Genomic DNA, 12,984 nt, shown 5'->3' on the forward strand with positions numbered 1-12,984 from the left:
GCACTCGGTAACTAACTTAACGTTTATAACCCCCTGAAAGTACACTTGGCGAGTGCGTATATTTACGAAGTATTAAACACTTGTTAAATGCTAGCGCGACTAGCCCGAGTGGGGATGTCAAACCCTATGGATCCATATCTAAGATTCGCGTTCACCGGTTCAAAAACCAATGACTAAACGTTACCGAGCTAAAGGGAATGTTTATGCCGTTGTATAACCCACACATATATAAGTTTAAGTACTCGTGCCTAGTATGTAGAACGTAAAATGCGCATGTATTCTCAGTTCCCAAAATAGTTAAAGTAAAAAGGGAATGCTATAACTCACAATGATAAAGTAGCGGTAAAGTATGACTCGAAAAGTAAGCAAGTAAAGAAGGTTGTCCAAACGGGTCCTCAACCTAAGTCAAATAGTACTAAGTCAGTAAATCATCCGAATAGGTTTAAAAGTATGTAAATAAGGTCTTAAATGTAAATAAGGTCTTAAAGGTCATCATCATTCATCATCAAACAAAAGGTGTAAAGTAAGTTTCGTTCATGAAAAGAGTTTAAAACAAAGGCTGAGTTCGGTCAGTCACCACGGCCTCTATACCTACTGAAATAAGGTGAGACCAGTGGCCATGGCTCCGTATATGAGTCCTTTAGTTGTGGTAAAAATTACAGAAGCAAAATCGTCTTCGTTTGACCGTGGTGACGGTCTAAGTGCGAGTAGGTCAGAATTTTCAGCACAACGTTAAATGGACATAGTGACGATCGGAGGGCCATAAATCCTAAACCGTAACTCGGATTAAAACGAGTCCTATATGAAAAATTATCTACTTGAACAGAGATATCTGAAAATTATAATTACAGTAGCCCAGGTCGTACGGGTCAGACACAGAAACAGTAGAACAGTAGGGTCAGTAGGTTCCGGTGATTCTTGGTGCTCGATGCTTATCATGGTTCTCATCCTTGATGCATATAGCTTCAAGTGTACAAATCGTTGATGTGTTTGCATCATTTTCACCAAGGTTTGACCATCATAACCCAAGTGTAAGTCTAAGACATGAAGCACAACTCACTTAAGTGTTGCAAGTGTTTTGATGAACCAAAGTTACATCAAAGTCTTAGATCTAACACATACATGAACTTTAAAACTAATATTAAGTTACAACTTGAAAATAAACTTATAAAATCAAGATCTTAAGTTGTAGAACATAGTTCTTAGTTTGATCTTGAAGATCCAAGACTCAAAAGTCTAGATCTAACATAAGTGTACAAAGTTATAATTAAAGAAAGCTTACTTACATGTTCTTGAACTTTTAAAGTTAACTTTTAGTTCAAGATTAATGAGATCAAGGTTAACTAGTAACACTTGACCAATAACAACCAACAAACATGAAATTAAAGTGCGTAACATGAAGTAATAAACTAAGTAAACAAGTAACTAGGTCATGGGTTGTTCATATTTTAAAGATTCAAACCAAAGTTTGATCTTTAAGAAAGTAAACTTGAAGTTTACTTCATGAATCACAAGTAATGATTTTCAACACATGAACTTACAATCTTTCAAGAAATTTATATGTAGAACATAACTAGAAAGTTAGTTCTTGTATGTTCTTGTTATGAACAAGATAAAATGAAGAATTAAACTAATAGGTTTGATTCTTGATAACTAGTAAGTAAGTAACAACAAATATGTAAACAACTACAACAAATAACAACAATCAAAGACAAGTGATGATGATGATTATGTGTGCCTTATATTTCGGTTTTTATAAGAAAAAGAAGAGAAGAAAGTGTTCATAATACTTACAAGTATTTGAGAGAAAAAAAAGTTGAGAGAATTTGTGAAGTGAGTTTGTGTGTGAAAAGTGAAGTGAATGAAGTAGTGAATAAGTGTTTCAAAAAAAAAAAGAAATGTGAGCTCTCCTTGACCACTTCTTGGCCGTTAGTTTTCAAGGGATGGGGGAAAGGTTTTGTCCACTAAATCATACATGTAATTGTTGTTAAAATTTGGTTATAAGATGGCCTTGCATGGGAACTAGGTGTAAGGAGCTTGTAACTTGATTCCATAAGCCTAATCAATTTAGTTAAGTTTGAAAGTAATACTTACATAATAAAATGGGCTAACTAGTCCATTAAAGAGGTAGGGTGGGCTCTTAAGTCCATTAACACTAATAAAAGCCCAAGTTCTAGTAGTTAACAATTAAATCCAACAAAGCCCAAGTAATTAACTAATAACCTTAGTTAATTAAAATGATTAATAAAACTTAATCATAAATGTAAATAATATTCTAAAAATATTATTCGTGAATGTGTCACAAAGACGTTTCAGGCATTCAAATTTAATCGCGGTAACAAGTAAATGTATATAAACAATACATTCATTAATCACAAGTATTAATAATAATAATTATTAATTAAACGTTGAGAAAACCAGGGTCGTTACAGAAGGAGGATCCCGGAATGATAAGGGATATTCTTATATGTATCTAGTTAATGTCGGTTACCAGGTGTTCACCATATGAATGATTATTTTTGTCTCTATGCATGGGACGTATATTTATGAGAACTGGAAATGAAATTCTTGTGGTCTATTAAAATGATGGAAATAAATGATTATGATAAACTAATGAACTCACCAACCTTTTGGTTGACACTTTAAAACATGTTTATTCTCAGGTGTTAAAGAAATCTTCCGCTGTGCATTTGCTCATTTTAAAGATATTACTTGGAGTCTTTCATAGCATATTTCGAAGAACGTTGCATTCGAGTCATTGAGTTCATCAAAGATTATTATTAAATCAATTTATAGTTGGATAGTGGATATTGTGAAATGGTATGCATGCCTGTCAATTTTCAATGTAAAGAAAGTTTGTCTTTTAAAAACGAATGCAATGTTTGTAAAATGTATCATATAGAGGTCAAATACCTCGCAATATAATCAACTATTGTGAATCGTTTATAATGTATATGAACGGGTCCTTTCGGCGTAAAACATAAAATGCATGTATTCTCATCCCAAAATATTTGTAGAGTTTAAAAATGGGACTATATACTCACGGTAGTAAAAGTATATTAATAATAAGTTTTTAACTTATTAAAAATATAGCCGTCGTCCTTGGATTCACGAACCTATAATAATAATAACGATTCAGATAATAATACATGTGAACAAAATTAATATAGCAAGTTCATATCATATATTCAATCACATGTGATTGTTTAAGTTTATATTTTCAATCATATGTGATTATTTAAGTTTATATTTTCAATCACATGTGATTATTTAAGTTGTCAAGTTTAGTAGTCCAAAATAGTCCGAAAAGTCCAACAGTCCAATAATCGGTATATATATATATATATATATATATATATATATATATAATCTTAGAATTACCCTACGGCGTATTGTGTACGTATTGTCTTGCATCAATCCAGAGACGTATTGTATACGTATTATCTTAGAATTAACTAAGACGTATTGTGTACGTATTGTCTTAGGATTTATCAAAACGTATTGTGCACGTATTGTCATGGAACGTACCAAGATTATTATATATATACAATCTCGAAATTAATCAAGATTATAATATTTTGTTATACTAATGATAACATGTCCAAATATATATAGGATATAGGAAAAGTTAACAAGGATATAGTTAATATAGTTTTTATAATATAAATTTCGTCCATACCACGTTAATTTTAGCAGATTTTGTTTTGCTCGCCAAATATTCATTACAACTCCGTTTAAAGTGAATCAAATTGCTATGAATTTCTTAAGAAGTCAATTTTACAAAACTAATTCGAAAAGTTCATCCCAAGTAGTAATTTTTAGAGCTTTACCCTCTTTTTGTGTCGGTGGACAGATTTGGAAAAATCCCGGCATCCACCCAATATATGATTTTTGATAAAATACTTCCACTTTGTCTAAAATCATGAAAAAATACTGGAAGTCTTATTTACATATATTAACATATTTCCAAAGTCTTAGCCTCGAACTCAAAGTCTAAGATAGGTTTTTAATTCTCAACCCAAAACAGCTCGCTTTTTACTGAATGGAGATTAAAGGATATATGTTAAGATTCAAGGTGTTCTTCATATGTACAAGTTATAAGTTCTTATATTAACTTAATATAACATCATAATACATATAAATAAGTGTTATTAGAGTTAAGTTAGAAAGATTAGATTAGTTTTACAAACAAGTTTAGAATCAACTAAACTATGTTCTAGTTTATAAACTCTTATATAGATATCTATAAACATATGAATTGAACAAGAGTTGAAGTAGAGTTTTTACCTCAAGTTTAGAATGTAAAGTTGCTAGAAAGAAGTAGCAGAACAAAACTTGAGAGAGTTCTTGCAAGTGTGTGTGAAAATTAGAAGTAAAATTTGGAAAATAAATGTGTAAAAGTGAGTTAGAAATGGTGCTTATTTATATGCTTGAAAATTTGACTTTTAGTGAAAATATCTAAGATAAGTTAAAATATATTAAGTCATGGATGACATATTAAATTGAATAGGTCATGGATGACATATTACACAAATAATTGCAGATTTCTATTGGTATATACCAATAGTAAATACTTCTAGAAGCTGTGTATAATACGGGTAAAAATACCGTATGAATGCGAGTAGAATTCTTGAGAAAATTGAACAGAAATACGAGTATAGCTATCCTTTATATGTATTGGTATATTATAAGTGTATTCAATACTTGTAAGGATGTATTTACACTCGTAATACATTATATGTATATACATTTTAACATAAGTTAATTACGTCGTTTAAATAGTAACATATATATTGTTCAAAAACTCTTTAAATTAGTAGTATGAAAATATATATACAATACTTTGTTAATATACTTAATGAGATATTTAATTATCATATTTTCAAGTTAAATACATATAAATCCATATATATACACAATAATTAAACAATTAAATCAAGTTATGACGTTCGTGAATCGTCGGAATAAAAGGGTGAACAAAAGCTTGTGTAAAACTCTTTCCGGAGGTTCAAGATTTATTAAAAATTCATTGCTTATCAAGTCGGAATTATATAAAGATTAAGTTTAAATTTGGTCGGAAATTTCCGGGTCGTCACAGTATGTGCATCTAATACGTTTATATGTGTCTATACTTGTCTATCGTTATTTTGGTGTAATATTGCTTGCGCCTTCCATGAGCTCCGTACGGCACACTCAGGTATACATCGCTTTCTGTTTTTAGTATTGTTTCAGTTCTGGCCGGAGGTCCACCGGAAGCAATCTCTCTACTCTCGAGTACAGAGAGGGACGACTTTCTTCGAACACGGGTCCTGCCTGTGGATGGAGAAATGACTTCTCTTCTACTATAGGGTAGAGGTAGGATTGTCTACATCTCACCTCCCCCATACCTCGCACTTGCGGGATTGGGTATTGTTGTTGTTGTTGTTGTTGTAGTAGTAGTAGTAATAATAATAATAATAATAATAATAATAATAATAATAATAACATTAAAAAACTGAAATTGACATATTATATAACAGTGAAGGGGCTGAATAATTGTGGTTTTGTTTGAATATTTTGTTTTTGTTTTTGTCATCTTAAATCAAATATGGGTGTTAGTGAATAGTGGGTGCTAAACATTAGTTGGCCACGCTTTTGTTTTTGTTTTTTTATTCATAATAATAACATATATTGCAAATTGGTAATGAGATTTTTTATTTTTATTTTTATTTTTTGTCTTTAATAATAAAAATTATATAAAGACGGTTATATATATATATTACTTATATTGTAGTTTCAAATTTTAAATTTTTGTAACTATAGACTCTTTTTGATTTTTTTAACGATAAATTTTTTTTCTAACACCACTTTGGGATCATTAAGGGGGACTAAATCACCTACACATTCATATTTGCATAACCCGTCTCGAACTATTGCCCATGAAAAAATCTGGCCTAATCCGAGAACATGAACGGTAGAACATTGTAGATAAAGTTGTTATTTACTATTGTTTAACAATTACTCCATATTATTTTGTGCTAACAATTTAAAGTAATTATATGGATTTGATTAGTTAAATTATGAAAAACTAAATTATGTAAATTTGGTGCATTTGACAGTGTTTTCTTTAACACAGTACAAAATATTTTAAATGAAAACATATAATTTTGTATACCAATAACTCTATAACCATTATGCTAGCCGCAATGTGCTTTGGCCTAAAGAAGCAGGCCTTGTCCCTTTTCGCACGAACAGAGACATGTAAATTGCACCATACAAATCCCACCAAACTTTAATCCCAATTGAAAAAAATGAAAAAACTTTAAACCACCACCGTTGCCATGAACGGAAACTGAAACACCGGAAATTTAGAGATTTCGGTTTGTATACCAGATCCGATGGTGGGTCGTTTGTACACAGGTTGTGGGTTTCGATTTCCACCGGTAGCTTTTCGACTTTCAGTGTTCTAGATCTGAACAACAGATATGACGATGGCGTACAGGTTGTGGTTTCGATTCATATTTATTTTTGAATACTTCTTTGAGATTATGAACTCATAAACCTTTAGACATGAGTTTTTTTATTATTTTTTTATTTTTTATATCCATTCTTATCACTTTGGGCTCGATTTCTCAATTTGTACAGCTTTAATTTCCAAAAGAGATGACGATGGCTTACAAATGTACAACTCTAATTTGCATAATGTACAAATTAGGATGTTTGATTTTGATCATTTCATTTTAATTTGATTTCATTTGAATTTGATAAGTGGTGTTTGATTTTGAATTGGTTATTGAATGATTAGGATTTATATTTGTTGTTAGAGATGAAGGAGAGATGGGGATGAAGATGAAAGTGTAAGACGAAAGAAAGGGAAAAGGTAAACCGACGAAAGTACCCTCACCTGTCACGCAAATGAAACCACTTAACGGACTCACATTAACGTGCGTCCATAGGCGGAGCCATTATTATATATAATAAATTTTTTATTTATAATAGGTGTCTAGGTCCATCAAAGCGTCTTCCTCAATTGGCTCATATTACAATTAAGTTCACATGAACAATATCAACAACTTAATTAAGTAAAAAATAACCGAATTCAGTTTTAATTTAAGTCTATAAGTCCATTTTAATTTAAGTTTTTTAATTCCCTTTAAGTCCATTATCACATTTGTCTAATTAAATTGCTGGCATCTCCATCACTCCTTGCGAAACTCATTTGCGACTCAATTGTGCTAACTGCTAAGGTTAGGTTTTTTTTTTCTTTCCACTTTATGTTCAACGAATCAACCCTATTTACTATATAAATTTATATTAATATTAACTATTATGATAATGATAACTAGTATGATTAAGATTGTATTTATTTTTGTAATCAATGTAGCTTTTTGTATAATACGTAGTACTATTATTTTTGTAAGTCGTATGGTTTATTTATTTATAACGGATATCGTTGTTATTTCACAAGAAAATTTCTTATTACTATATTTAATTACTACATAATGCCACCCTCAACGTTAAATCCTGGCTCCGCCACTGCGTGCGTCAGATGTAGTGACTAACCTCGGGACGAGTGTAGTTGGGTGACCAATAACGTCAAAAATAAACATAAGGCAAACATTAGGGACCAATCACACACTTTTTTCTATATGAATATATTAGTTTGACTTTTGACATAGTTTAGATCGGAGGTATCATTTTTTACAGTATAAATAAGTAACATTCTAGCCTAATATAATCAAATTAACAAGTTTTCTTTAAGTCAAAGTTTTAAAATACATACACTACAAAGTACTACTGATATGGTCTTCCCATTCTTGTCTGTTGAAGGAGTCCTAATGCTTACTCTTCTACCATTTATGAACCGAGTTGTGTGTGACGCTAGTGCCGCTACAGATCAAGAAGCCTTATTGGCAATTATATCCAAGTTTACAAAAGCACCCGAAGACGTCTTTAAATCTTGGAATGATTCTATTCCTTTATGTCAGTGGCAAGGGGTAACATGTGGTCTTCGACACCAAAGAGTTACCATATTAAATATATCAGGAGCAGGTGTGGTAGGTTCGTTATCTCCTTATATTGGCAACCTTAGCTTCCTCAGGTACATTATTGTTGACAATAATCTACTTAATGGAAATATCCCTCCTGAAATAGGCAACTTATTTCGATTACAAGTGTTATCCCTTGTTAATAATTCGTTCACAGGACAGATCCCGGCTAACATATCAAGTTGCTCGAAACTATATTTCATTAATCTATCTTATAACTTGCTATCCGGAAAAATTCCAACTTTTATAGGTTCTCTAGAGATGCTCACAAATTTATTCTTGTCTAAGAATAATTTAACTGGCGGGATTCCACAATTTCTTGGCAATCTCACATCTCTTGAACAACTCTCTCTATCTTTGAATCCATTAGGTGGGACCATTCCAGATTCCTTAAATCAGTTGAAAAACTTAAGAAAATTTGATATTGGTGAAAATCAACTCGTCGGAACTCTTCCGTCATTTTTGTTTAACCTTTCAATGTTAGACCAATTAAGTGTTACAGAAAATCGTCTTCGTGGTAGTCTACCCTCCAACTTATGCTTGAATCAGCCCCATCTTCAGATGCTAGAGTTGTCTTCCAATCACTTGGATGGAATAATTCCACGCTCAGTATCAAATTGTTCAGAGTTAAAGACACTTGGTATTTCTTATAATAATCTCACAGGGGATTTAGATATAGCTTTTGACAAGCTACAATATCTTACTTACCTATATCTTGGTAATAACAAATTCGGAAATAAGAGTATTAATGGCATGAAGTTTTTGGATTCTTTGTCCAACTGCAGCAATTTGGAAGCACTTGAAGTTAGTATCAATAATTTAGGTGGGGTGTTACCGGACTCTCTTGGGAATTTGTCATCCAATTTATGGTTACTATGGCTTGATAGAAACTATATTACAGGTAGCATCCCTTCGTCTATAGGTAATTTGTTCGGCCTAATTTCACTGAATCTAGGTTCAAACAACTTGATAGGAAGTATGCCCCGTAAGCATTGGTCAGATTGAAAACATGGTCGATATGCGTCTTGATGTAAATTATCTCCTTGGGATGATTCCAAACTCTATAGGAAACATGTCACGTCTTACTTCTGTAGATTTAAGTTCGAACAAGCTCATAGGCAGTATACCCTCAACTATAGGAAGATGCAAAATGTTAACACTTATAGAATTTAGTGCAAATAACCTAAGCGGACGTTTACCCGACGAGCTATTCCAACTCTCTATGCTTTCCATGCTAGATCTGAGTCAAAACAAATTTTCTGGAGTACTTCCAATAGAAATTGGCAACCTAAAAGTCCTAAAATATCTTATTTTATCCAGCAACTACTTTTCGGGTGAGCTTCCAAGTAATATTGGTAGCTACGTAACCCTTGATACTTTAGACCTCTCAAGAAATAACTTATCTGGACTCATTCCAACATCTTTGCAGCAACTTCCCCTTGTGAATCTTAATCTTTCATACAACAACTTTGATGGAGAAGTACCTGTTAAAGGTATTTTCGCTTACCCAAGCGCAATATCCCTTGGTGGGAATAACATGATTTGTGGGGGTATACCCGAGCTCAACTTACCCAAATGCAAAAGCACCAATAGCAAATCCAAAAGAAGTAGAAATAATCATTTGATTCGTATTGTTCTTGTGATTTCGTTGTCTTCCATTGTTGGAAGTTTAGCTTTGGTGTCGTTTGTATTCATTAGTATAAAAACGAGAACAGAAAAGCCATCAGAATCACTACTCGTTAAATCTTTGGAAAGGATAACATATGAAAGACTTTTCAACGCGACCGAAGGGTTCTCGTCGAAGAATTTGATCGGTAAAGGTGGTTTTGCATCGGTTTACAAAGGAGGTTTTGATGAAGATGGATTGATAGTGGCAATTAAGGTACTAAACCTTCAACGGAAAGGAGGTATCAAGAGTTTTATGGCCGAGTGTGATGCCTTGAGACATATTCGTCATCGCAACCTTGTGAAGGTCCTCACTTCTTGCTCAAGTGTTGATTATCAAAACAACGATTTCAAAGCTTTAGTTTATGAATTCATGCCAAATGGGAGTATCGATAGTTGGTTGTATTCAACGAACTCTCTGTTAGATCTAGCTCAAAGAATCAACATTCTCAAAGATGTGGCTTGTGCTCTTGAATATCTACATTGTCACTGTGAAAATGTTGTTGTTCATTGTGATTTGAAGCCAAGCAACATCTTATTAGATGGTGATATGGTTGCTCACATTGGAGATTTTGGCCTTGCTAAAATTCTTTCTCTTGAAGAAGTTACTAATGAAAACAATAGTAGCTCGAGTGTTATAAGAGGAACCATTGGATATGCACCTCCAGGTAAATTAACTATTAAGATGTGTTTGATTGCCTCTCAATTAAATGATTGAGTCCCGAATGCTTAATCATTCATCATTCAGCGCGATTGTATGTAACCTCTGAATTACATATGGTGCTGAATGAAACGAAAATATGTGTTGATTCATAGGTGAAATCATCTATTAACCATTACGCACCGCCATTTTATTTATTTATTTAAATTTAATTATATATCTTATGTCATACAAGTAACTCCATGTGTTGCAGAATACGGAGTTGGAAATGAAGTGTCAGCTAGCGGAGACATATATAGCTACGGGATCGTGTTATTGGAGATGTTGATAAGGAAAAAGCCTATTGATCCAATGTTTCGTGAAGGTCTAAGTTTGCATTCCTATGCTAGGACTGCCTTGAAAAATGGCAATGTACTTCAGATTATTGATCCGGTGCTTCTACATGAGAATGTAAATGAAAACAGTTTGATTTCATTAATGGACATCGGAGTACAATGTTCTTCTCAGAATCCAAAAGATCGAATGGATATTGGGACTATTGTTCACGAGCTATTATCGGTAATGGATATCAGTTAATCGGATATTGATGTGTTGAATGTTCACAATGCAAGTGGTGCGACAATAAAAAAGTGGTGCAACAAAAAATTAAATGCTAGTGTGTTTTGAAGTTATTTTAATTTGTATTATATTATATTATATTATATTACATAATAGAAATCAATATAAATATATGTTTCTGTCCTAAACTACATCAACATGCTTTACAGGGATCACTTATTCTAAAACTTAACCTAGCTAGTGTTACATTGAGTTTTACACAAAATCATGTTGTTCGTGAGATTGAAAGATTATATGTCAAGTTTATTCTCTAAATATCAGTGTTTAATTAACTTAGTTTAAATTAAATAATTATTCTTTTACACACTTTGACATATGTTATGGTTAATATACACTGCTTTGTGGCGTGAGCCGCAGTGACATGTTACAGTTACATTTTCACACTACAAATTAAGTTAAATAATAAATTGCACTTTGACATATGTTATGGTTAATACCATATCAAATGAGTATGAAACTGTCGTTAACTTACCACAGCTTAAGAAGTTGCACATGTTTTCAAGCACAAGTGCTTACAATTTCAAGATCAAGTCTGCAACTTTATATAAGTTAATAGTCATACATTGCCTTGATGCAACTTTGCTTCAGTTATTGCATAGTTAATGTCTTAGTGTGGTTGGTATAGCTTTCTGTAAACCCATTCAAGGAGTTGAAATAATAAATTTGGGCCAGCTTTGTAAGTAATATGCCGTCATTGGAATTTTGTTATTGGCTGGTATTATCTTCAGGTATTTAATCTTTGTTTTTCATTAGATGTGTTTGAGCAAGTGAACTTTTCTTTCATATCATCTTCCATATCTTTCATTGGTAACTTAATATCTTACTTTCACCATCATAGTTTTCTATTGCAGAAAAAATTCCCATGTGGCTTCCACACCCTGCTAGTAGTTTAATGTCTCTAAGCTTACAAAATTTCAAATATGGTGATCTGTTTCAACTTCAAGGTGTTATATGTAGGCTTCGGAACTCACCTAACTTAGGACAACTCAATGTGAATAATCAGGTAAAGAGTGCTAAACATTTTCTCTTGTGTTTTTATGTTGGGTGCGCTACTGCGCTTATATAGTAATTTAATGTAGGTTCTTTTAATACAGTCAGTCTCACTTTTAATGTATTTCCAGGATCTTCCAAAGATGCATTTGGATGTGAAACCATCATTAACTTATTTGGAAGCTTTTGACTGTTTGGACCGGACAATGAACCAATTGAGAACTATAAACATCTTCTGTGTAGAAAGATCAAGAGCCTTGTTGCTCTTTATAAAGCTTTTACTTGTTCATTCTCCCACTTCTGAAAAGATATCAATCCAACACCGTGCAACTGTTGATGCTCATGAAAAGTACAACTTCGCTAAGGATGTTACGCGGTTTCCACGAGCTTCCACAAAAGCAGAGCTTCTTTTCTTGGATCCGTAACCACAATTCATTAATAAATTTAGTTACATTGCACTTCATTTGTATTCCAATTATATGCATTTTATATTTATATGTCGTTTTCCACTTTTTCCACTTTCCATGATTTGTATGATGTGGGACATGACAATTAATTAATAAAATTAGAAAAAGTTGGTCAATGCAGGATTCTAGTTCTCTGTGTAAAATGTTTTGATAAAGTCAATTATTGTTAAGAAATGAGTTTTGGTTTACAATAATCGAAAACTGACTCTTGCAGTTTCACATTGTTCAAGGGTCCTTTAACAAGTTCAAACTGGTTTGTTTCATTGTTTGCTTGTTGGGCCGTGCTAGTAAAACCAGTAACCTGGTTTTTGCTTAAAGTGTTCAAAAGGCTAGCTAGTCGGTCCGACTTAATAAAAATGAGATCAAACACATAAGTTGATTTTAAACAACTATTTCATGCGTTGATTTGTTTGAATAAAAGGAAAATTGGTCAAAAAGATTCCCCCATCTCCGAGAACGTGTAACAATATGCCCCTAAAGTTTCGTAATTGCAATAATGCCCCCTGACCACGCATCACGCACCACGCATACATGCGTATAACTTGGTGTGTGATAC

The 12,984-nt window shown here is 32.6% G+C and overlaps 1 protein-coding gene and 1 pseudogene across 1 annotated transcript; both read left to right on the forward strand.

The window, feature by feature from the left end:
* The first annotated feature begins 6,230 nt into the window (after window positions 1–6,230).
* Window positions 6,231–11,089, forward strand: LOC139876376 (uncharacterized; annotated as a pseudogene).
* A 567-nt stretch (window positions 11,090–11,656) lies between these two features.
* LOC139875159 (uncharacterized) lies at window positions 11,657–12,386 on the forward strand. The gene is made up of 3 exons (XM_071862516.1): window positions 11,657–11,699; window positions 11,823–11,974; window positions 12,093–12,386. The coding sequence occupies exons 1-3, from the start codon at window positions 11,657–11,659 to the stop codon at window positions 12,384–12,386; spliced, it is 489 nt and encodes a 162-aa protein (XP_071718617.1).
* Window positions 12,387–12,984: the final 598 nt, after the last annotated feature.

The sequence above is a fragment of the Rutidosis leptorrhynchoides genome, chromosome 11 (genome assembly GCF_046630445.1).
Source record: "Rutidosis leptorrhynchoides isolate AG116_Rl617_1_P2 chromosome 11, CSIRO_AGI_Rlap_v1, whole genome shotgun sequence".
Lineage (NCBI taxonomy): Eukaryota > Viridiplantae > Streptophyta > Magnoliopsida > Asterales > Asteraceae > Rutidosis > Rutidosis leptorrhynchoides.

Bases quoted from the DNA above. Each gene is read 5' to 3' on its own strand.
- LOC139875159 (XM_071862516.1), top strand. From the start codon at position 11,657: ATGCCGTCATTGGAATTTTGTTATTGGCTGGTATTATCTTCAG. The intron at 11,700-11,822 runs GTATTTAATCTT...TTTCTATTGCAG, and splicing joins TTGGCTGGTATTATCTTCAG to AAAAAATTCCCATGTGGCTT. The intron at 11,975-12,092 runs GTAAAGAGTGCT...ATGTATTTCCAG, and splicing joins AACTCAATGTGAATAATCAG to GATCTTCCAAAGATGCATTT.